This window comes from Erpetoichthys calabaricus, chromosome 16 (genome assembly GCF_900747795.2).
Source record: "Erpetoichthys calabaricus chromosome 16, fErpCal1.3, whole genome shotgun sequence".
Classification (NCBI taxonomy): Eukaryota; Metazoa; Chordata; class Cladistia; order Polypteriformes; family Polypteridae; genus Erpetoichthys; species Erpetoichthys calabaricus.
The window spans coordinates 39623010-39648798 of NC_041409.2; the positions used below are offsets into that span (position 1 = coordinate 39623010).

The 25789-nt window shown below is 38.3% G+C and overlaps 1 protein-coding gene across 1 annotated transcript; it reads right to left on the reverse strand.

Moving 5' to 3' along the window:
• Positions 1-2322: 2322 nt before the first annotated feature.
• Positions 2323-25777, reverse strand: LOC114667171 (hepatic sodium/bile acid cotransporter-like). Its single transcript, XM_028822362.2, has 5 exons — positions 22432-25777; positions 19065-19452; positions 14765-14972; positions 12618-12796; positions 2323-3044 (listed from the first exon to the last, which is right to left on the reverse strand). The coding sequence occupies exons 2-5, from the start codon at positions 19439-19441 to the stop codon at positions 2852-2854; spliced, it is 957 nt and encodes a 318-aa protein (XP_028678195.1). The 5' UTR covers positions 19442-19452; positions 22432-25777; the 3' UTR covers positions 2323-2851.
• Between the last annotated feature and the right edge of the window lie 12 nt (positions 25778-25789).

Here is a 25789-nt window from a genome sequence, read left to right on the forward strand (position 1 = left end):
GCAGAAGTATAGAGAAGGCCAAAAGGAGTTGCATTGTGTCTTTGTGGACTTGGAGAAAGCATATGATGTGGTGCCTAGAGGGTTGTGGTATTGTATGAGGAAGTTGTTAGTGGCAAAAATGTATGTAAGAGTAGTACAGGATATGATCAAGGGAAATGAGACAGTTTTGAAGTCTGTAGTAGGATTAATGGTGTTTAAGGTTGAGGTGGGATTACATCAGAAATCAGCTCTGAGCCCTTTCTTATTTGCAATGGCTATGGACAGGTTGACAGATGAGATTAGACAGGAGTCCCCGTGGACTATGGTGTTTGCTGATGACATTGTGATCTGTAGAGAGAGAAGGGAGTAGGCTGAGGTGACCTTGGAGAGGTGGAGATATGCTCTAGAGAGAAGAAGGATGAAGAACAGTAGGACCTAATGGGATCAGCCAAAAAAAGAAGAAAGTCGGTGAGAACATGAGCTTATTCCAGTTACATTGGGCATATGTTAGGAAGTAGGCCATCATAGGGCACCCTCATGTACCCATCATACTGGAATAATTTAGAGTGGCCAGTATGTGATTGGGGTTGTGGAACAAAGACTTACACAGCCACTAGGAGAGTATGAAAGCTCCACACAGATGGTGAGTAAACTGCTGCAGCACTAATCACTGTGCCACTTTGAAACTGTAAACAACACTGGCCAAACTGTTTAATTGCTCCTAAATAAATGCATTCTTTTTCAAACTGGCATATTCCAGTAAATGGTCATAGTAGAGCCAAAACATATGTCTGCAGCATTCATACCATTCTTATTCATTCATCTTGCTTTGGCTTTGTCATTCTGGGGTAACATAAAATAAAGTAAAAAAGTGAAGGGGTCTGAATGCTTTCTGAACCTACTTTATGTTGCATGGGGATAATTTACTGTTTTTTGTTTTTTTTAACTTGTTTTTTTTTAATTTTCTTCCTCCCCAGGTGTACTTTTCCAGGTGTTCCGGTTATTTAAAACAGTCATTTACTAAACATGTTAGTGGGTCTGACATTAATGTAGTTGCATTGTTTGAGCATTCAGTGTCATTTGCTCTGGTGTCAGCTCTGCTTGTTTCTAATTGATATTATTAGGATACAACTAAGGGAGAAAACCTCACAGGAAAAAGGCAAAGGAACAGGAAAATAACAAACATTAAAGATATAGCAAAAATACAAATATTTCTAAATGTCTTACAAATGTAAACATCCTGCTGCTGTGCTTTTGTAGATACAAAATAAGAGGAAAATACAAACAGACCAACAAATTAATTGTGATCAGTTAGAGGAAAAATGACTAACTGCTTGTGAAATTCATTGTAACTAAAACCTGCATCAACATGGGGGCAACAGGACTAAGCTTGAAAAGCACTGCTGTGACCCTATAAACCTATAAATGGATGGATATATAGATGCTTTGCTAAAAGTGGTCTGCCAATAAAAATTGTGAAAATTTAGGATTGTAAACGGACTGGAAGATGGTTTATAAATCTAAATACCAGAATATAGATGTAACCAGAAAGTCTGAATAACCATCACCAAAGCCCAAACTTTAACCTGAAATTGATGTTATAAGAGAATGCTGTATTATTGACCAGAATTAATAAAAAAACACAACACTCTTTAGTTTATCCACACTCTAGAATGACACATATTCTTTGATAGTGCTTTTTATATGTTTGTGACGTGATGTCATGCATCTTTCAGAGAGACACAGCTAGAAATGGACCGTCTCATCTAGACAATGGCACCACAAAATGTGATGTCCATAAGAAAATAAAATGGCGATGTGGTATACATCTAATGATATGAAAATAAAGTTTGGCTTTGATAAAGCCACATCTAATGCAGAAAATAAAGAGACTTACTGTAATTTTCCATATTTAAAACTCCCCAAAATCAGTTCCGAAGATGGAAGAAAAATTTATGTATAGATAGGTGAATTTTTAAAGTGCCATGAATTATAACAAAAAGGAATTCATGTTAACCAACTATATATTATATATGTAAAAGCACACCAAAATGGTAGAAAAGGTAGCAAAACATCAATGTGAGAAAAAGCTTCAGCACTACTGCATTCAATACAGATTATTGGACTATTTTTTTATAATATATAAAAATGTTATTACATTTGTCATAGTAGAAAAATATTCTTATACCTTTAAGGCATTTTATACCTCTTTTTATATTGTGAGAATTAAGAATATTTTTAACTTTTAGTATTTCTAGATTATTTTATTATGTTTTTCATAATCTACTACATTTAGTAAAAATACTGTGTATTTTCTAAAATCTTTAATGTCTGGGTGTACATTATTTAATTTAAAGTGCTAATTATGCAGTAACCGAATTAACTAGGTCTGATGAGATGGTGAGATGAATGGATGTATGAATGCATATAATACAGTTTACAAACATTTATGGCAGGTAATATCTAGAATCTTTTAAAATAATATTTAGTACATTTAACACAGATCGTACAATTTTTTTCTTACATGTTTCATAGTTTAAAAAAACATTTCTCACTATTTATTTTACCTTTTAAAAATGTGACTCTCTTAACAACATTTAAATCCTTCTTTTATAACATCTACCTTGCAATACTATAAAAAAATACTTTTGTCAGTCAAACTTTTACCCCGGTCATTTTTTCTGTAGATATGGAGGTCATTCACTTTTAGAGCAGCAGACCTGTCCACTATTGTATCCCATCATCCTCAGGTATGGCCAGAAGCCACCTTTAATCTCATTGGACCAATTTCTCTTATGACTGCATTCTGGCCTGCTACTTTACAATAAGAGCAGAAATCATAAGTGCTGGAAAAACTTACAGTACTTTTAACTTATGACACCATCCGTTCATAACACCTGAAAATCACAATGAAGACAAGAGCCTCCGCAGTCTGGAAAAGCAGGTAAATAAATGGAAAGAGAAACAAACTCCCTATCACATGTGGTGGGAAGGCCACCTTGAGGACAGCCGTGCAGAGTTGGATGTTTTGACAGCCGGTCTCCATAGCCACTGTTCTTTTGCACCTGGACATTGAAGCAAGAAAAAGTTATCAGCATATATTTTAGACCACCTATCCAACCATTTTATCAATTTCATTGTGGAACGACTTAAATAAAATCAGTCTTGGTTTATCTTCTGTCTGCCACATTTGTTATTTTTTTCATTTCACCATATCCCAATATATAATACACTCATCTTTACAAGATTAAAGTTCTGTGAACATCCATCCATCCATCTTGCTTACTTACGTATCCAGGATATTTGCATATATAACTAAAACAAATAAATAAAACAACATGTATTAAAAACACAACATGCACTATGCAATATGCATATACCCTAAGGTACAGAAGGAGTGCACTGGGCAACTGTGTGTAGTTTTTCAGGGTAAGGATACTGATTTTTGACTTCTCTAGTGCATTCAACATCATAATGCTGAGGAAGAAACTCTGGTCAATGAGGGTTGATACTACGACTGTGTCCTGAATAGAGGACTACATAACTGGTAGAGCACAGTCTGTGCAGCATAAGAATGCTGCATTGGACATGGACAGGAGCAACACAGGGGTTTCACAGGGAACTATACAGACTCCTATCCTGTTTATCCTGTCTTCCTCAGACTTTGGATGCAATACTGAATCCGATTATCTACATATATTTTCTGATGACACTACTATAGTTGGGTGTATCAGCAGTGAGTAGGAGAACAAATTCTTCACACTTGTGGAGGACTTTGTTGAATGGTGCAAAATGAAACCACTTACAGCTCAACATAAGTAAGACAAAGGAGATAATCATAGACTTTGTCAAGTTCACTCTGCCTCCTCTTCTCAATAATCCTCTCTTACATGTTTTTAACCAGTCTGTGTTGGCTAGCATCATTTTCTACATGGTAGCGTGCTGGGGAAATGGCATTGGTGCACATGATGCCAACAGATTACATACACTGATTAAAAATGCTGGTTCAATCTTGGGCGTCAAGATGGACTCACTGCAGGAAGTGGTAGAACAGATGGCTAGTCACTCAGGAGGCTGCTTTCTATCCTGGGCAATGACTCTCACCTCCTTCTATGAGGTCTTGTCTTAGCAGAGGAGCACCTTCAGTAAGAAGCTAAGAAAACTTTGTTAGTCTAAGAATTGTTTGTATCCTCAGTTATCAGGCTCTATAATGAATCACCCTATGGCCTAGGTGGTCTTGTTCCTTGTTTGTTGAATGGTACTAAGTGGGACTAGCAGACATCTTAACAAACAATAATGCCATGCGCAATATACAGTGATAATGATGGACATCGTGTACTGCGAAATTGTAACTTTTAAGTATTTGCAATGCTAATCACCTAGTCATCATTACTTATATATAATTTTCATAAACTGGTGTCTCAAAGCTCCTACTAATATAGTGATTTAGTACTAGTTTTTGTTTTTTTTGTATTTTTTTGTGTCACCTTGGTGATTAAGTCATTGTGTTCAGTCAAACTTTGCTGTGGGGCTTTTACACATTCATTAAATGATGAAGTTCCTGACATTATTTTATTTAACTGCAAAGGACTGCAGTCTTGTCTGAACTTGACCAAAAACAAAAGCAAACATTTCCATAAAGCAATGACTAAGTATGGATTTGTTGAAGAATTACAGATTTGTGATTGTACTCTCCGATTCTTTTTTTAGCCCAAATATAACAGTTCACTCATTTATTCTATGGTTAACAAATCTCTGCCACCAAAAAAAAATAATTTAATAAAACTACCAGCACTGGTTTTCATTTTTGAAAATGCTCTCAGGTTTCACAAATATATTTCTTTACACACTAGGTAATTAAGTATGTATGTTGTTTGGTATCTTTTTATCAATCAGATGCTACATACATTATAGCTGTATGTGGAAGCTTACTACTAACTGGTGATTATTATTCACGTTGCACCATGCCTCAATGTATGCATATTCATGTAGAGTTAATTCTATATGAGCAAATGCATTATAAATATTTGTACACTGAAGTGAACAGCAGTGCAGAAAAAAAAGCTGCATGAAATCAACATAGCTGTTGTTGGCATTGAACAAAACGCACAACAGTCAGTATTCATCACACCACAACAACACATTCTGAAAGCAGCAATCGTTTTCAACCTCCACTTCTTCAAATCCTCATCCCCTGCTTCGTGTAATTCCTTGGAATCAGCTGACACCTCTGCAGTATATTAACCTGCAGTGATCTTGGGAATGTTTTTTAATGAATTATTTATGACTTAAACTCCATTTTTACAATTATTATAATTAATTTTAATTTTGTTTCTGACATTTCAACACCACCATTTTGTGCATTGTTTTGGGTCACAGTCACCATTTTGTATTCTGTGCAGCAGCCAAGACTGTATTTAGAGTAAACTAATCCAGATAGGTGTACCTATATATAGGTGTCTGCAAGTGGGTTTTGAGCTTCTTGTCGGGTAGGAAGCAGTATGTGAGACTGGGCCCTTATATGCCAGATCTAATTGCAATTAGCATAGGCTCCCCCCAAGACTCTGTTCTTTATCCCCTCCTGTTTTCATTTTATTCAAATGACTGTAGATCCATGGACATATCTGTAAAAATCCTAAAGTTTGCAGATGACACCACCGTAGTGGGTCTAATTTCTAATAATGTCATCTTTCTATCAAAGAGAGGCATGCCATCTTGTAAAATCCAAATCATATTATGTGATATCATCTACTGTTAAATTCTGCTCCTACTTGTAAATTTTTTATTTTTATACTGTATTGAGGATTTGTTCTGTTCTGTGTATTGTATTACAATCATTGAAAGGAGTGACATCGGACACTATCGGAAGAAGCCAACCTGCTACAGCAACAGCTACTTCCCGAGTATGACAGCCATCACAGCGACCAGACCAATAAAAGGTGTTTCCACCTACAGAGATCTGGCCAGTCCCCGGTCTGCGCACCTAGGAGAGTACCGCCACTAAAATGTGGAGTTTATGCAGCTCCTCCGACAGCAGAGGAAGATGATCATTTTGCCGGAGAGACAAGACATTCCATGTGCCTACCCATATGGGCCACCTCAAATTGGGACCCAAATGCTGCCGTACAGCGGGCGATGCCTCAGCACCACACCAGTTCTGATCCCCAACAGACCTGACCCCATTGGCTTTTCAACGGTTTCGACTCTTCCGGGGATGGAGCTCCCAAGGGCTTCCCCCATTCCCTTCATAATGCGAGCAACCTTCCTATGGGCGGCTGCAGCAGAGCTACTCCTGCGAGTAGTTGCGAGTGTCCTGAAAAAAAACCAAGATCCAGGCCTTTAATGACCTCTTGGGCACAGCCATCAGCAGTGTGTCTGTTTTGCAGAGAGAGTGTCAACCTTGTCGAGAGGTTTACTTACCTTGGCAGTGACATTCATGTATCTGGGGACTCTTCTTATGTAGTCAGTAGACGGATTGGGAGAGCATGGATGGGTCATGAGGTCACTTGGAAGGCATGTGTGGTACTCCCAATATCTATGCAAAAGGACGAAGGTCTAAGTCTTTAGAGTCCTGGTACTTCCTGTCTTGCTATATGGTTGCAAGACATGGACACCATCCAGTGACCTGAGACGAAGACTGGACTCCTTTGGTAATGTGTTTCTCCGGAAAATTCTTGGGTACCACTGGTTTGACTTTTTGTAGAATGAGCGGTCGCTCATGGAGTCCCAAATGAGGCACATTACCTGCATTGTGAGGGAGCGTCAGTTACGGCATTATGGCCATGTGGCGCGTTTCCCTGATGGTGATCCAGCTGGTAAGATCCTCATTGTTTGGGACCCGAGCGGCTGGACCAGGCCAAGGGGTCGCCCACGTAACACCTGGCTGTGGCAGATAAAGGGTCATTTCCGGAGGGTGGGACTGGACCGCGTGTCTACCTGAGGGGTTGCTAACCGGGATCCCAAGTTGTTTCGTCGTGTAGTGTACCAGTGCATGCTCCCCAACTTGATTTGACTTGACTTGTGTATTGTATTGTATTGACCTCCTTCTTTTTGACACCCACTCCACGCCCAACCTACCTGGAAAGGGATCTCTTTTTGAACTGCCTTTCCCAAGGTTTCTTCCATTTTTTCCCTACAAGGGTTTTTTTGGGAGTTTTTCCTTGTCTTCTTAGAGAGTCAAGGCTGGGGGGCTGTCAAGAGGCAGGGCCTGTTAAAGCCCATTGTGGCACTTCTTGTGTGATTTTGGGCTATACAAAAATAAATTGTATTGTATTGTGTTAAGACAGTGGAAATGAGGATTGATTTCTGCCAACACGTCACTAATGGTCAACCTTTGCAAATTAATGGCCAGATTGTGTCTGTGGTTCAGTTGTTTAACATTCCTGGGTACTACTTTCACTAATATATTGAAATGGGACAAGCACATCACATTCATCATCAAGAAAGCCAGGTAGAAATTGTTCTTCCTTTTCTAGCTTAAGAAGCTTTGCATATTGAGGTGTATATTGTTAAATTTTTACTTGGCCATCACTAAGAGCATTGTGACCTCCTCCATCACTGATTGGTTTCCTTCTGTCTTCTCACTTTCTAAGACTCGGTTACAGCAGGTGATTTGTTCAGCTGAGAAAATCATTGGCTGTTGTCTCCCAACATTAAAAGATCTCTTCATCGCCAGAGCGAAAAAAGAGAGCAAGAAAGATTGTAGCTGACTCCATCCACCTCAGCAGCCATCTGTTCATTAAATTGCCATCATAGAGGAGGTACAGACATTCCTTCCTCAAATTATTCAGATTCTAAATAAACTTACATAGGGTTACTTCTGTTTTTGCAACATATAACTGTGCTGTTTGTCTATTTGTAAATACTCACACTTGTCTTGTATCCCATGTTTTGCACCTAAGCAAAGTCAATTCTGGTATGTTTCACATGCTACGGTAGCAATACAGTGATTCTGATTCTAGCAGTTTAATAGTGTATTTAATCTAAAATGAGTACATGATTCTTAAGAAAAACTGTATACTTCTGGAATTTATTTATTTATGATGGTATTCCTTAATAAAAAGACATATGACACTGGAGAGAAAGGAATTTCTGGAGCAATTTGTGTGGGTTTTAGAGTGAATAACCACACTGATTTACTAAACTTATCATCTGTATATCATGAATGTCTGTCATCAATTCAGGTGATTTTCAGGTTTTTCGATATGACCCTCTGACACACACTTACCAAATCATCTATGTCAGCTGCAATACATTTATCTGCATGTCTGTTAATCATCTGAAGCTTTTTTTAAAGTTTAAAGTTTGGTTTGTCAGCCACTAAACCAGGCAATAAAGCTGAAAGTGATGACAGACTGGATGATGCTGTGATAAAAGGAGATTATTTAAGATTATTATCTAGGAAAGGCATGTCAAACTCACTACCATTGGTGGGCCGCTTCAACTGCCATACATGCGTCAGCAGGCCGCACTATAACAAATACTATTATACTATTATACAAAGTTACTGTAGCTTTCTTTCCAATACTGAAAACTTTAAAAAATGTAACACTTAAAGTTTAAAGAAAAGCTATTTATTTCCATACAATTGCTGTACAACAGCGTACAATTAAAGTCTTAGTCTCTTAGCTAGGTCCTTATATAGGAGTCTTACAGTCTGAGATCTATTTCTTTTGTCCTGACACTTGGCATCTCTTGTTAGTAACCAGTTTGTCAATATCAGGCTTGAAATCTTGTGCAGCTGCAACTTTTATGAGGGATGAGAGGTGCTCGACACTAAGTCTTGAGCGATGTGGGGTTTTGGTAGCTTTCATTAACGAAAACAATTGCTCACAAAGGTAAGTGCTTCCGAACATAGACAGTACTCTCGATGCCAACTTACGGATCTGCACATACGAGGGTGGCAGGTAAGCATACAAGCCTGGCACACCAACTTCATTGTATTTTGCCTTCAGAATAGAATCTGACTGCAGTTCAATCAACTCCATTTGGATATTCTCAGGCGCATTCTCAACGTTGTAAGAGTATGGTGACGTAAACAGCACAAAGTCATATTCGTGTGAACTGAAATCACAAAAACAGTCACTGAATTCATTGCTCAGTAATTCAAGTTGGAAAACAAATCCTCCAAAAATCAAATTTTACTTTATAAGTTTACTTCAAAGTTTATATTGTAAAATAAGCCGATATGCAAAAATCCCTCTGACCTACAGTAATTTTACAAACTCAAAATCACAAAAGTTTGTTAATAAACAACTCACCAACTTCTCACATCCACTTCAGATCTTCAGCTGTAGTCTGCACTAACTGTTCGTTACAATACTAGCACAAAATTAACATAAAACTAGAGCAAAAAAACATGAAAATATGCGAGCTATTACTACTCGTGATGGTCAGTTCTGCCCAGTGGCCAGTCTCAGCAGCCCAGCCAGTAGTGTAGCCTGTGACGTTGCAACTCATTAACTTTGGTCAAGGCTCGTGTTTGGCGGTGGGGCAGTGTCATGCCTAGGGTATCAAGGAGCTGACGCCGCAGCTGCAACTATACTAGCAGATGACGTTTCCGGTACCGTAATGCCATGGGAAAACACGCTTTTGTCAGAAGGTGGAAGTAAGGAAAGTCAAAAAGTAACGCCGAAGATACAGAATGATTCAATCACAAACGATAGTAATCATTTTAGGTCAGTTTAGTGCTAACTAGGATCTGTCATGCGGGCCACACAGATTTCATGCGGCCCGCAGGCTGCGTGTTTAACATGCCTGATCTAGGGTATATCCTGATATATTTAGTCACTATTTCTACTTCCTCCCAAAGAACTATGATGGGTGAACTTGCAGACTTTTGATTCTTTTATGATGTTCAGAGTAAGATTCTTCTTATTGCACCAGTTTACCAAACAGTCCACATGATTTCAGTAATGGCTTTCATCATCCACATGTATGAGTCCTATCAACAAGGTGTCATCCACATACTTGATAGAGCAGTAGTCATTGGTGATAAAAACACATCCTTGGGGACTTTCTGTGTTTGAATGAATGTTGTAAGGTTTCTAAACTCTTCTGGGACTCCCCCCAATGGGACAATACGCTGAAGTGTGTCCCGAAACGTGATCACTGTGTCTGTGGAAGAAAGCCTATTAGTTGCTGGGGCAACTGAAGCATATCCGAAAAGACTGTGGTCACACTATAAACGCATGCCATCAATGGGTGATGCAAGGAGCATTGTAAATGCAGGGAGCAGTATTACTTGGTGTTGTGATGTGAGATTTTACATATAACTTGATGAATATTTTGTACTGTATATCTTTATTTGTAATTTAGACAAAGCAGTGTAATTTAGTGTTTACCCCCCCTACCCCCCCCTGCCCCCTTAGGAATATTTGAATTTTACGACAGGATTTGGGGGATGTGTGTTTTAAACCAGTTTGGCAAGTGTTTCCTTGCTAAAGTCATTTCTACCCCCGCAAATGGGCTAAGGTGTACTTTAACATATGGTTTGGGGGCAGGTGTTAAGATGTTCTATTTCCCCCATTGGTCTGAAGTATGGCTGTTTGGAATTGGCTTGGTTCAGAAGCCTTTAAGTACCATGATGTGCTATTGGCTCTCGGGGTTGGACAGAACATCTATAAATGTATGTGTTTAACCTCAGTATCTCTCTCTTACGAACCAATATATGATGAAGAAGCATCTCTCTTGCTAACCTGATGATGAAGACCACACAATGAAGAGAACAGCTCAGCAGCCATTTTGAACAGACATGTGGCTGAAAGCTGAGCACCAATGATGCCTTAACTAGAGACATTTAAGTAACTACAAGCCTGTGCCGCCTGAACTACATATCACCATTTAATCAGGTTGTATGGTTGCCAATATTCAAATATACTTTGCATTTTGTTATTATTTATGAATATTATCAATAATACTAATACACTGTTTAATCTGTAACTTAACTTCTGCTTGTTTTTTACTGCATCTAATTGCCTGAGGTTATAGATATAGAAGGGAAGGTAGGGATAAGTTATATACAATAATACCTTATAAACAGTGGTAAGTCTGTGAGATTAGGCATTCTAAGGCTACATATTAATAATACAATAGAGGAAAGTAGAGCAATATATATTACTCTACCAAGACAAAACACTTGGCCACTAACCTGACCACGACCCTGCCTGATTGCTGTGACTGTGAATGGGTAGATCCCACTGCAATAAATAACCGTGCTGTTCCTGATTCAAGCTGAATAAAGCTAGTTTTGCTACAGTACTGAGACTCAGCCTTGTGTTTTGGGGTGCAAGACAGGGACTTACACATCACAATATCTTTTGAAAAAGTGTCCTGTACTATGAAAATTTAAAAAAACGTCTTGAATCCATTATGTAATAAATGGGTTAACATTCACACTGTTCAGTTTCTCAACCAGTATGTGAGGCTAGATGGTATGGAACATTGAAGAAAAATTGCCAACTCCATCCCTTCAGCTTCCTACATAACCAGAATTGATACAGAAAGGCAGCATTAATTTGGGACATGGCTTCCAACAAGGATAGAGATAGCCCTCAGCTCCCTCTGGAAGTTATTCAAAGGCTAAAGAAGCCAATTACATATCACACATAAACTTTGCAACATTCTTCTTATTTTTTATTTCTCGTATATGAAGTATAGGGGAAAGTATTGTAATCGTCCAAAGATTTGATGTTGAGATTTTGATGAATCTCAACATTTTAGACCTCCCTGAGTCCTAAAATACCATTTTTGGAATTATGTCTGAGTGTCTGTCTGTGTGTGTGTAAACACAATAACTTGATTACGCTTTCACTTAGGTCAACCAAATTTTGCATACAAGTATTAGGTATAAAACGTAGATTTCTTTCAACTTTTGGGCGATTTCCGTTAACCAGAAGTGGTACTTTACTTTTTATTCATGCAGCTATAGAGTCTGATTTATTCAAGTTTACTTTTATAATAATCATTCAATTTAGTATTAATTTGATTTGATTTGTTGTTGATGGTTCTTTACTGTAGATAATATAAAAATATAATCATTGTCTTGTGGTTTACTCCTCAAATATCCATCCCCATATCTGAGTAAACGAGAAAGTCTAGGCGAGACCACTCCCGATTTTTTCAACATATTTTCTTATTCTCTCTTTCTGATTTGTTCACAGAAGCTATATAGGGAAAGGATAATCAGTTAGAAGTCAATTTTTTTATCTTTGTCTTAAGACCTTCAAGTACAACATATTTACAAATATACATTCTGTGTCTTCCTAAAAGGAAAGAATCATAACAGTTTATTACATTCTGAAACAAAAGCATACATCTTAATGTGCTAGAGAGTAAGATGTGTTACATTGCTCTAATACATAATTTTACCATGGAATCGGACTTTCAATTAGCAGACTTTCCACCCCTTGTGGTTCAACAGATACAAATATGGAGTTTATGTTTTAAGATCAAACTCTTTGATCAAAGCATCATGCTACTGAATTCAACAAACAGTGAAACTTTTGTATGTGAAAAAATCCTTTCTTATAACAAACAAAAATAGGTAATTCATTTCTTCCATTTCCAAGCATTAGAGACTCTGCTTCACATACGTTGTGGCTGCACCACCGTAAAAAAAAGCGTAATTTCAGACTTACTCCTCATTCAGGCAGAGCAGGCTGGACAGGATGTAGCCCAGCAGGTATCCAATGAGGGGCATCAGGGTGCATGTACTAATCAGTCGGGGTGAAAGTAATGTCCAGACTTCTTGACCAATTTTCATGGCTGCAATTATACCTACAGCCGTGGAAGCCAGGAGCATTATTGTCAGTCCAACCTAGTAAAAGAAAAAGATTCAGATTGTTAGAGTAGCTTAAAATTCAAATGTTATTGAAAAATATGAACTTTACCTTTTCATTAGATCAAAAGTGACTGCTTAAATTTTATTTCCACATTATGCTTACAGTCATATGAAAAAGTTTGGGAACCCCTCTTAATTCTTTGGATTTTTGTTTATCATTGGCTGAGTTTTCAAAGTAGCAACTTCCTTTTAATAGATGACATGCCTTATGGAAACAGTAGTATTTCAGCAGTGACATTAAGTTTATTGGATTAACAGAAAATATGCAATATGCATCATAACAAAATTAGACAGGTGCATATATTTAGGCACCCAACAGAGATATTACATCAATACTTAGTTGAGCCTCCTTTTGCAAATATAACAGCCTCTAGACACCTCCTATAGCCTTTGATGAGTGTCTGGATTCTGGATGGGGGTATTTTTGACCATTCTTCCATACAAAATTTCTCCAGTTCAGTTAAACTTGATGGCTGCCGCGCATGGACAGCCTGTTACAAATCATCCCATAGATTTTCGATGATATTCATGTCAGGGGACTGTGACGGCCATTACAGAACATTGTACTTCTCCCTCTGCATGAATGCCTTTGTAGATTTCGAACTGTGTTTTGGGTCATTGTCTTGTTGGAATATGCAACCCCTGTGTAACTTCAACTTTGTGACTGATTCTTGAACATTATCCTGAAGAAGTTGTTGATATTGGGTTGAATTCATCCGACCTTCAACTTTAACAAGGGTCCCAGTCCCTGAACTAGCCACACAGACCCACAGCATGATGGAACATCCACCAAATTTGACAGTAGGTAGCAGGTGTTTTTCTTGGAATGCGGTGTTCTTAACTTCTGCCATGCAAAGTGCTTTTTGTTATGACCAAATAACTCCATTTTTGTCTCATCAGTCCAAAGCACTTTGTTCCAAAATGAATCTGGCTTGTCTAAATGAGCATTTGCATACAACAAGCGACTCTGTTTGTGACGTGAGTGCAGAAAGGGCTTCTTTCTCATCACCCTGCCATACAGATGTTCTTTGTGCAAATTGCGCTGAATTGTAGAACAATGTACAGATACACCATCTGCAGCAAGATGTTCTTGCAGGTCTCTGGAGGTGATTTGTGGGTTGTCTGTACCCATTCTCACAATCCTCTGCATATGCCGCTCCTGTATTTTTCTTGGCCTGGGTTTAACAGCAACTGTGCCTGTGGCCTTCCATTTCCTGATTACATTCCTTACAGTTGAAACTGACAGTTTAAACCTCTGAGATAGCTTTTTGTAGCCTTCCCCTAAACCATGATACTGTACAATCTTTGTTTTCAGATCTTTTGAGAATTTCTTTGAGGATCCCATGCTGTCACTCTTCAGAGTAGAGTCAAAGGGAAGCACATCTTGCAATTGATCACCTTAAATACATTTTCTCATGATCAGACACACCTGTCTATGATCTATAATCCAACCAATTTGGTGTTGCAAGTAATCGGTATTGAGCAGTTACATGCATTCAAATCAGCAAAATTACAAGGGGACCCAAATTTTTGCACAGCCAGTTTTTCACATATGATTTAATTTCATACAACTAAATACTGCCTCTCTAAAAATCTTTGTTCGGAAAACACCCCAGTACTCAGATGTTTCTAGGAAATGAAAGACATACCACTGTTATCTTTTTTGTTGGAAGTAGAGTAAATTATTATGTAGGCTGAGAGGGGTTCCCAAACATTTTCATATAACATGTGTAACAGTTCAGAATGATCTTGTAAGTTCAGTTTGGTGCTCATGTAACTATTTGCCTGACAAAGTTACTTGGCACATTGAAGTGTCCGGTTATCCCTACAATTCTGACGATAAGGTTAGCGTACTGCCTACTGAAAAGAAAATGACAACATGCTAGAAAAAGAAAGCAAAAATATGGAACAGAAAAACAGATTAACATGCTGTTCAGTGCTCACCTTTGTGATGATCTTGGAGTAGCGTGGAGTCTTGGCATTGATGAAGATCCCAATTGCACATGGCACTATCGTCATGATGAGTGCAATAACAATGCCATTGTAAGGAATGGCATTCTTCGTGTTAGGAATGAGAGCTTTGCAGTAAAGGTACAAGAGCAGTGGCATCATGACCAAAGCCAGGGTACTGGAGCATGTGGTCATGACAATGCTGCAAAAGAAACACAAATTGAGCAGCTTTACTGGTTAAGGAGAGCCAAGGACAAAATGCATACTCCAAAAAAAAGAAGTATTATTTCTGTTATTTTTTTTGTTCTGAAAGTCTGCTGTGTTAAATTAGAAAGCAGGGCTGTCAAATAGTTTTGCATGCCGTTTCATGTTTAAGTGAACTGGACTACCTTTCATAGAACTGTTTTAAGGGAAGGAGGGATAGAGTGCATGCCACGTGCAGAACATAAGAGATGGGAGTTGTGAAAGGGTAGGAAAAAAGCTTTAAAAGAGTGAGAGAGGATTCCAATTGCTGCGTACGCACACTCATTATGTGGCTTTACAAAAGTGAGCGTGGGTGTGCATGTGAATGATGCCTGCATTACCCGTTGTTAATTCCTGCCTTGCACCCACTACCAGGATAGGCTCCTGTCCAAGCAACCTTGACCTGGATAAGGAAATGAAGATGGGTGAATGCAGATGCATGGATTAATGAGTTCATTAGCATACATGTCTGCTTCAGATGTTGTGATTTAGGTAAAGTTCTGCTTGTTTGGAATTCACTAGGATCTTTTGGATTTCATTGTATTTTATTATTGTACACAATTATTTTACTGTTTTGTGTGTTGCTTTGAATTGGCACTGCTGTCTTATCCTGTAGTGCTTAAGGGTAACTAGTGAGTGCAAATTTAGAAATTCGCTGTACACTAGTGTTGAATCGATACCAAAATGTTGACTGACACCAGCTTTCACACCTCAGTACCCACAGGGCCATCTTAATGCATGGGCACAGTGGGCAGTTGCGTGGGGGCCCCATGCTAATCTATATATGATGTGACTTGCTGAGTGGTTGTGTAGGTATGGGCCCCAGTGTACTGGGCCTATAATACTGTTAGGACAGCCCTCAATACCGATACCAAAATGATACGTAAGCAAATAATGGATAACTGTCCCCCCACCAAACCCCAGATTCCAGCTGCCTTGTCCTCTGACCCACAGGGGTCAGAGGCAACCCAACTACCACCCTATCCCCCAGTTCTGCCAGAGTCCACTCCAGTCTCACCGGTGGCTGTGTTCACAGCCCAATAGGTCTCAGAAATGGGGAGGCATGTATTAAAGTGGTTCTCACTGTGCTGGATCTACTGTACAGCTTCATGGTCAACGTGTCCCTCTCAGGTCCTCCTCAGATTTTTGAGCTTGTTATTATTTACAGTATATATTGTTTTTCGCTCCCTTGGAGTTTTGGGAATGCTTACATACACATATTATAGCAGTGTCTCCCTTAGGAATTTTAAGTGTGCTAATATTCAATTATTTCTTCGAAGAGCAGGGTGTGGAGTGGGCTTTAATATATTTTGTGCCACTATACCACACAACACTACTATACACTGGAGAAATTCCTAAGGACTTGAAGTTATCAAATGATATTCCAATATTTAAAAAGAGATTGAGCTGATCCAAGTAACTACAGGCAGGTAAGCTTTACCTGCATCACAAGTAAATCAACAGAAGGAATTATTTAGCTGCACGTGTCAAAAAATGATGTTATATAGTCAGTATGAGTTCACACATTGAACATTCAAATCTAACATTTTTACTTCGTACATGTAATACTTTACATTTATTTATATTAAATTTCTTCTGTCACAAATTTGACCAAGTCTTTATACTGTCCAAGTCCCTCTGTAATGAATTAACTGATTCTAGATGATCTGCCAATCCAAGTGGCTTGGTATCCTCTGTAAAACTTAACCAGCTTGTCATGTACAGTATATTCTTTTGTAGATCACTTGCTGTCTGTACATTAAATAGAGTAGCGGCCCCAGCACCGACCCCAGAGGGACATCATCTAGTTCTAAAAAAGTTTCTCTCAACATAATCCTCTGTTCTCCGTGTGTCAGCCAATTCTGACCCCATCTACACACCATACCCCAAATACCCACTTTTTTAGCATCAAGCATAGCCTCTTAAGAGGTAAATTATCAAAGGCTTTCTGAAATGCAAGCCTCACTGGCCGACAGTTACTTGATCTGCCTGATCACCTTTTTAAAAAAGTGACACAACATTTGCTGACATCCATTTCTTAGGAATTTCATCTCTGTGCAGAAGGACAATTTATGCTACAGGAATTATTTTGATCAAATTCTCAAAACATGACCTACTGATGCAGGCACTTGATGACAAATGCCTAAAGGCTGATTATTATTTTCATTATCATTTTACATGACACATGCATGATTGAAGATTATTTTGTTTATTAAATTATGGCATGTTGGTGCATATTGAACTAGAATGTATATCATGAATATGTAAATATTTTCTTCCAGAAAGGAAATGGCAGAAAAAAAATAGTTAGCATACCAGAAGGAATCCTAAGCAGTTAAGCTGGTTCACAGCATAGGCAAACCCACCTGCCTTTTTAAACCCAAACATATTAAAAGACCCTTAGCTTCCCTAACAGGAGGGTGGACAAGTGGCCTCTGAGCCAAACCTCTAAACCAGAGTCAAAAAACAGGTCAAGATAGTCATAAATCAGAGTTCTTTACAAATCTCAAGCACCGTGGGTCAAAGAAGTATCCACCTTTATGGATAAAGAACCAGGCACAACTCCAGCTTTGATAGCATCATGCTAATAACATTGCATGACACAATGATTGAGAGTGTGGCGAAGCACCCGAGGCCCGCTGCATACTAACCATTACCCAAAATGGGAACAACCATAGAGAAAAGAAAATGGCAAGATTTTCAAAACATAATGGTAAAATAGTAACTCTTAATAGAACTTGAAGGTACCATGAGATATTCCATGTTTCAAAACTAGAATATAAACATAGAACAGACAAAAGAAAAATGTATTCAGCCCAAAATAAATTTAAAAACATGCACTAACCTAATACAAAGTACTAATAATTTCTTGCATCCTGAAAATTTCTTTATGTCATGAGTCCAGTCGTGTGCATGATTAGTTTTATTAACACTAGATTAATATGATGCTGATTTCTGTTTCATACGAATCTGACTGCTAGGTCATATCTCTCTATTATAATTAAAAAATCTTGGGTCGAGACGTGATTTTCTCAGAGACACTTTAACATCCCGCGAGACAAGGAAGTGAGACAAAAGGACAGTTGCTGTACAGGCTTTTAAATGATCAACGCACAGTGCGACATGCAGATCACGCAGCACAGCATAAGCAGCAGCAGCAGCAGCAAGCCAGCTGATCCAGCATAGAGGAGGTAAAAAAAATATATTTGTTTCCCATTGTATCACCGTTTAAGAGAAGGTTTCGGAGCAGTGTCTTCTTAGTGTGCGTTCAGCCCCCCTCTTCACAACGCGAGAGGCAGAGATGCGAAGTGGCTGGCGCTTAGCGTGCTCCATTGGGGAGGGGGAATAACTCATTCACTACAGCTTTATTACTGGCAAATATCAAGAAATAAAAAATGAATGAAATGAAAATAACAATCTCTTTAAATTGTATATCCGGTTAACCAAACCCAGGGGTGGGTGAGCGAAGCATGCAGGGGGCAGAGCCCCCTAGTGACTCAGATAGTCAAGCTGCCAAATATAATGAACATGCACTGCTACATATCAATCAATTGCAACCAGTTTACTTGCCATTATTTAGATAGATAGATAGATATTTAACACACTGCTATGGCAAATCACTATTTTGTTTGCATGTTACCCCACCAGGCCTCTCATGCTCCACAGCATCTCAAAGCACTTTATTTTTTTTGCGCAAGACTTGTTGTATAATGACTCACACTTGCTTTACAGTGTGATTTAATTCTGCAAAGTTGTGGTTACACATCTGACACTTTGGCTACAAGACTGCCCATAATTAATCTTGTAATTAAATATACTGCGCTGCCTTGTGGGACTTTTGCTTTCAGATTTCTTTTCATTGAATCAATGATTTGCCCAGATGTCATCATTTAATTACTTTGTGTTTGCTAAAGTTACATGAAAATTGTGAATCCAATTGCCATGGTTACCTATCTTGCAAGAATCTCCACTTTTGATTCTTGATCATCTGTAGCATCATATTTTAGATAACACTTTGAAATCATTTGACAGCAGTATTGCATATATTTACCTGAGGTTCATGTCTCCTTTGAGGGCCAGAGAGAAGATATTTGACAAGTTGCCTCCGGGGCAGCACCCACAGATCAGCACTGCCACAGATTCAATGTCTTTAAGCTGAAAGAGCTTCGCCAGCAAAAAGGCAGAAAGTGGCATAACACCATACTGGGCCAGAACAGCAATGACTATTCCCTTTGGTTTAACTATATGGATTTTGATCTTGGAGAGCTCCATGGTGCACCCCAGTGACACCATAGTAATGAACAGGATGAGGATGGTGATGCCATTAACAATTTTGTCCAGGAGTGGAGGAAATAAAGAAATGGTGGAGTTATTCATGACAGTGAAACTGGGAAATTCTGTAGAGTTCATAGCTGAGAATGCAATCATTTGGTAGATGCCTATATTAAAACAAAAGATTCAGTTATTACCAGTTCCCAGATTTCAAAGAATAAGGCAGTCAAAATTGTCAAGAGATAAAAATGAAATATATAAAATAATTTAAATACTGTAATATAAAAATATCACATATTCTAATGAGGACTATCAACCTCAGCTTTCATTGTCCCTAAAACAGTAACACATCTATATTATGGATGATGTTTAGCTTATATGTTAGTGCATTTCACACATGTTACTTTTTTTTTGTAATACAGTTGGCACATAAATCAACAAAATTACAGTAAGCACCAAAAATGGAACAAAGAGACAAAACAAGATAGAAACATAACATAAAAACCTTGTAAGATCTTTGTACCAGTCATTGGAAGAGGAACTAATAGTTTTGACCTTACTGGAGAGCCCATATAGCTTGGATTGGCCAGCTGCATTGCTATGGACACACCCCAGAAACTGCATCACATGATATCATTGGTGCAATGCTTTTTAAGTCGGCACCATGTGGGATCTCGGCATCCTCTAAGCATTTTGTGTTCCAAATCTCCAAGGTCATTTCTGCTTAGGCTTTTTGTTTTTTTGTTATTTGCTTATATTCCCGGCTTTGGAGATTTTCTTTTGAGCTCCTATTTTTGACCTTAGCCCATTTCTTGACTTTGTTTTTATCCCCTGGTCCTTGTTCCTTGGCCTTATGGCCTGCCATTCTCCATTATTGTGGCAGAACAGCATACATTTTGAGAATCAGGCTAGAACTGTCACAGTACTTGACTTCAAGTCTGAGAGCATATCACACTCAATGACTGCAGTCCTGGATCTTGTTACCTTGAGAATGTTGGATTATATTATTGGTAATCACAGATGTCCTGGAGGGCTAAAGTCATCATTTTGGGATGGAAGGCATGCCAAGGCAGGCGGCTTTAGTGCTGTTCAGACAAGCTAGGAAGAACTGTATTTGAACAGTAGAGATTTACTGAAAATTTTTTTCAGAGGGAGAAGCGCTGTGAGACCCTGTGAGTAGCACTGTAAGAATATGTTTTCTTGTTGTTTGTGTTTTCAATTGTATGTATTTTGTCTATTTTTTTTTTACGCTATCTAAGTGTTTCTTGACATAAAGAATGGAAAGCCTGAAGGTGAGAGAGAGACTCCATTCACCTGGATGTCTATGACTGAATATCACTGAAACGTTGTATAGTGTGACACTGGCTTAATGTTGCTTTTGGTTACCTTTCCCTGATTTCTGTTAATGTAGAAACCAGTAGCGGCGTACTGAAGTGAATACACTTGATTTATTGTTTTCATCCTCTTTCTCTGTACATTTAGCATTCATTTGCTCAGAGGTTGATGCACTTGCTGCTTTCTGAGCAGCTCTTCTTTTCTCCACTCTAGCGGCCCGCTTCTTCTCTTCTTCCGTCGGCATCTTTCAGGTTAAAACTGATTAAGTCAGTGTTTGTGTTGCAATTACTTAGTACATTTTACTTAATTTTTCACTTAAGCTGGGACTTAAGATTTCAATCTGCCTCAAGAATGATTTAAGATATGAAGAGGTAGAGGAAGTATGCATGCGGCGCGCGGCTGCCCTGCTGGCTGCTGCCGAGAGTTGATTCTACAATAAAATAAAATAAAAATAAAAAGAATAATAAAAATCATCACCCCAAAAGTGGATAAAAGACGTCATGTAGTATATGTGTACCGAATTTCAGGTCAAATGGAATCAGAACCACCTGTAAAGAAAATCTCTGTTAGCCATTTGCAGATCTTTGCTATGATGCGTTTTTTCTTGTAATAACCTTCATTAAAGAGTATTGGTCAAACAGATTTTTCAGAAGAAGGTTCTCATTTTTCTCATTTCTTTTTTTTTTTTAAATTTCTGTTTTTCCCTTTAAATTTCGGTGAACATTTTACCAGGTTCATTGTTTAAAATCTTGGTAACTACAGTTTTCTGGTTTTACACTGAAAAGAAAGACCTCATGTTTTACACCGCTCATTTCAATATTTGTCTGTCACTCTTCTGCCATACTGGTTACAGTAGAAACTTTTGAACTTTATTCCTGTTTTAAAGCAGCCTTGTTTAACATGGATTGGCTTGTGTTTCTTTATCAGCTTTCAAGGTGTTGTAAGCACATTTGAATACCCAAAGATTGTTGTGAGTCTAGAAACAGTAAAGGATATGATACAGTAAATAGGAATAAAAAAATCATAGAGAAAGAGGTCAACACCAAGACGACATGACAACAAAGTAAAGGACCAAACAGAACCAAACAGAAAAGTCTTCAAACACAAAACCAAAGTCACAACCCAAAACAAACCTCTCTGCTTGAATCAAGAAGGTAAACTACTGAGACACGCAATGACAAAATTTTATCCACTGAGGGCTAACTCTGCATATTATTGTCATGATATTTATTTTGTAACTTCTGTTATAGCCTCAACACAATGATCTCAGTCAAGGTGACAAATTAAGATGGCTTTGCATAAACAAACTGAAGCACAAGGTTAACAGAAATTAACATTATGAAAATGACACAAAAGCAAATGCCTGAATTGAATTATCCATGACAAAAATATGAAAGGGTAAAGAAAATCCATATACTAGTAACACAACTGCCAGAAAATAAATAAAAACAAACCAGAATCATCGCAGGCTCATGACTGGCTGACTTCAAGCTGGCCACCCTCCAAACCATCCCTTCAGACTGCCTCAGATTTTAGAATTTAAATAGCTTTGTAAACATTATTCAATGTTTAAAGTTTACTTAACTTTGTTTAAACTTAACAATGTTTAAAGTTTATTTAACTTTATTTGTTAAGTAAAATAGTTGGTTAATAGTAATCAGTTGTACTCAGTTGTACAAAAAAACAAATGAGATCAATCAAAGTACTTTAAAACCCATGAGAGCTTCAGTTGCTGAATAAAGTTGGAATCCTAAAAGATCTGTAAAGTTCTTGTGAGAAATGCCATACTAGTTTACATTCAGCAGAAATACATTAAAACGTTACTTAGCCAAACTGTAGAGCCTGGGTTTCCTGTTGCTGAAACATTTACCAGTAGCACTCCATTCCGATCACCTCAGGTTGTGTGACTTTGTTCCCGTTTCCAGGGTACAGACAATCTTTGGCATCCTGGCATTGCTCTACTGGAACTGTCAGTAAGTGTTTGAAAGGCATTTTTCTCATCCAATCAGAAGCCCCCCCTCCAAACCCACAATTATTTCAAAGGCCCAGTGGTAACAAAGCTCCAGTGTGTTTGGAGCACTGGGTAAAGCCTGAGGCCTGGCAGACACTTTCATTTTTAAGGAACGGTGGGTATTGTGTATGTGTCTGGGCACTTCAATGGTGTGGAATTTTATTCATCCGTTAAAAAAAAAGGGTTATCAGTTTGAATCAACTCATTCTAACTTACTGAAAAGAGTAATAACAAGTAATATGTAGTGCAGCAAGATCACTTTAAAAAGAAAATTAATGATTGATAGAAATAAGCAAATAAACCCAAAGAGCTAAAGGGAAGCAGTCTTTTAAAATCAGTCCGTGATATAGCCATACCATTACAATTATTTCTTATCATAATGTGGCTTTAATGTTTTCCTCTGTAATCTGGCCTCTAAAAATGTTTTAACTATAGTTTTTGGGGTTTCTGAGGCAAGTAAATCTAGTGGTTATATGCATCTTTTGCTTCTTTGTGTTTTTAGCATTGTTTAAAAAGATGCTCATGTTCTCCCAACGGTGTCTTGTTATGCTTATGGGCGCCACCGTGTTAGAGACTGATTCTTAGGATACAGTGCCCCATTGCTAGGAGCCATTCCAGGAAGGTTTATAAAAATCTGAAGCTTCATGTCCCTTATCATCCAAGATTTGGATTTGTAAGAGACAAAACAAAACTATTTGCATCATTTGTATTGTTTGTTTTTTAATTTACTGCTTACGACACCTTTTTCTGCCCTCCGAGTTACAATTTACAGTAGGTCTCGTGTTTTTTGGCTCTGGTTTTGTGTACCTTTTTCGCCTTACGACTTACCATTCTGTTCTCTGACTACAAATCTAGCAACAAGTTCCGAGATTTGTTAATTAACAATTCTCTTCCCAGTTACGAATTCTGTGTGAATTCTGATTTCCATCCCAATTCCACTTTCTCACTAAACTGCGGCTGCCTTGCACAAACCATACATTTCTAGATAATCTCTTTTTACAATCCTCACAGTTGCCTTGAAATATGTGTCTGCTTTCCTTAGTTGGAAAATGTATGCCAAACATAACCATTTTAAACAAAAACCATGGTAACAAATCACAGAATCACATAGATATTTTTTCAACTCTGGTTTCATTGACCCCCTCCATTTTGTGTGTAGTCATCTGGCCATCTGTATTCAAGACTTAAAAGATATTGGGACAACTTAGCTGTCAGCTAACCAAAGAAGCTTAGCCTCCTTTCTTTTGTCATAAATGGCTTACATTCTTATTTTTTCTTGCTCAAAATGGTTCATTTTTTTCAATTACAATTTGTTTTATTATTTATTTTTATGATGGTGACATCTTTTTGCTGCCATTTTGTCTTTTGGTTTCATAGACACTGCCATGTTATTTACAGTTTTGAAGACCATTATGATCCACACTTTTGCTACCGGGTCACTGTTGGTCACATGACATTTAGTGGTTAGTACTTTATGAATGGGAGCTCATGAGTCACAATACAGAATATGACATTAAAGTTTCATTTTTCACTACCTAAGCTGTTCCTTGTCATTGTGTTAGGTACACTGCGTCTATCAAGTTAGTGCTTTGTGGAAGAATGGATTTGGCTGGTTTAAAGCTGATGTCACATTATGTGACTTCTAGTTGTAGGGTATTTCAGACATGTTTACAAATGACTACAGGAGTTCACACAAGGACAGACAAATCCTTAAATGTGCAGATGACTGTCATGGTGAGTCTTCTGCAAGATAAGGAGGTCAGATGTGAACCTGTGGTTGATGAATTTGTTCAGTTGTGTTCCTTTGTACAGCTAACTATCTCAGACAAAGGATATGGTTATAGATTTTAGGTGATCTCCTCCTTCCACTTTCTCAACATTAACTAAAGGGGACATTATGGACATGGTAGTACACTACAAATATCTGGGGGCAATCATTAATAACAGGTGTCACACGTGTGCAATTAGGAGGAAGCTGAGTAGACCAAGTGATGGTAATTACCTGCCAGGCCAGGGGGTGACAGGGTGCACTAAACCTACTTCTATTGTCTCTGCAGGCCAAATATGGGAAAACCTATCTGATTCAACATTGGCGATGTCACTTCCGGTTCCAGTGCTAAGACTGACGGCACTTCTGGTCTTGGCACATAGAACAACATCACTTCCGGTTCCGGCCATAAGATGACGCCACTTTCGATTTTGGCTTTTAAAGCTGCCATCATTTAACCAATCAAGTTAGTTCAGTCTGGAACTCAACGCATGCACATCAGTGCCTATTTCCAACCCTGTTTGCAGCCAGGGACAATATACAGGTGGATGCCCCAAATATTTTTCGACTGATTCTTTTACAGTGGCGTAGTCAGCAGGATATGGCCTCCTTTTGGAACCGGAAGTGACGTCGTCAATGTTGAATCAGATAGGTTTTCCCGTATTTGGCCAGCAGAGACAACAGAAGTAGGTTTAGCGCACCCTGCCACCTCCTGGCCTGGCAGGTAATTACCTTCACTTGGTCCACTCAGTTTCCTCCTAATCGCACACTTGTGTGACACAGGATAAACTTTAATCTCAACACAGAGCAAATTTTCAAGAAGGGACAGATAACAGCTTTTGAATCTGTTGTTATATTTGCTTTTATACTGTATGTTGGTTTGGCAACCTCAGCATTAAGAATATAAACCATCCTAACAACACAGTAAACAATCAGCAGCAAAATCATTGATTTTCAGCAGACCTCCGTCACCAAGCTGTGTCACAAACAAGTTAGAAATAAAGCCAACTCCTAAATTTCAGCTGTGACCATGAAGCTGCAGATTTAGGGTCCTGAGGGTAAAGAGCAGCAGATTTAAGAACTCTTGTAGTCGTAGAGCCAAGAGCATTTTGAATTCTATTACTTGTGGGGATGCTTCTAAATTCTGAATTATTATTTTGTGTATGGTTAAAGGTAATTAATCATCTTGTACTGATCTTGAACATGTGTACATACTGGTTGTCAGTTGGGGTGTCTTGGCTTATTTTCTTCTATTTGTGTAACAATATTTTATGTGTTTGTACTTTCCTATTGGAAACAAGTTTCTTCCTGGGATAATAAAGTCTACCCAACTTAGTCTATCCATGAATAATATCAAGGGGTTTATCTGTGCACATACTGAAAATTGTTT

Excerpts from the sequence above, each read along its gene's own strand:
- LOC114667171 (XM_028822362.2), bottom strand. The coding sequence starts at position 19,441 with ATGATTGCATTCTCAGCTATGAACTCTACAGAATTTCCCAGTTTCACT. Across the intron at positions 14,973-19,064 it reads AAAGGAGACATGAACCTCAG|CATTGTCATGACCACATGCT; the intron begins GTAAATATATGC and ends TTTCTTTTGCAG. Across the intron at positions 12,797-14,764 it reads ACTCCAAGATCATCACAAAG|GTTGGACTGACAATAATGCT; the intron begins GTGAGCACTGAA and ends TTCTTTTACTAG.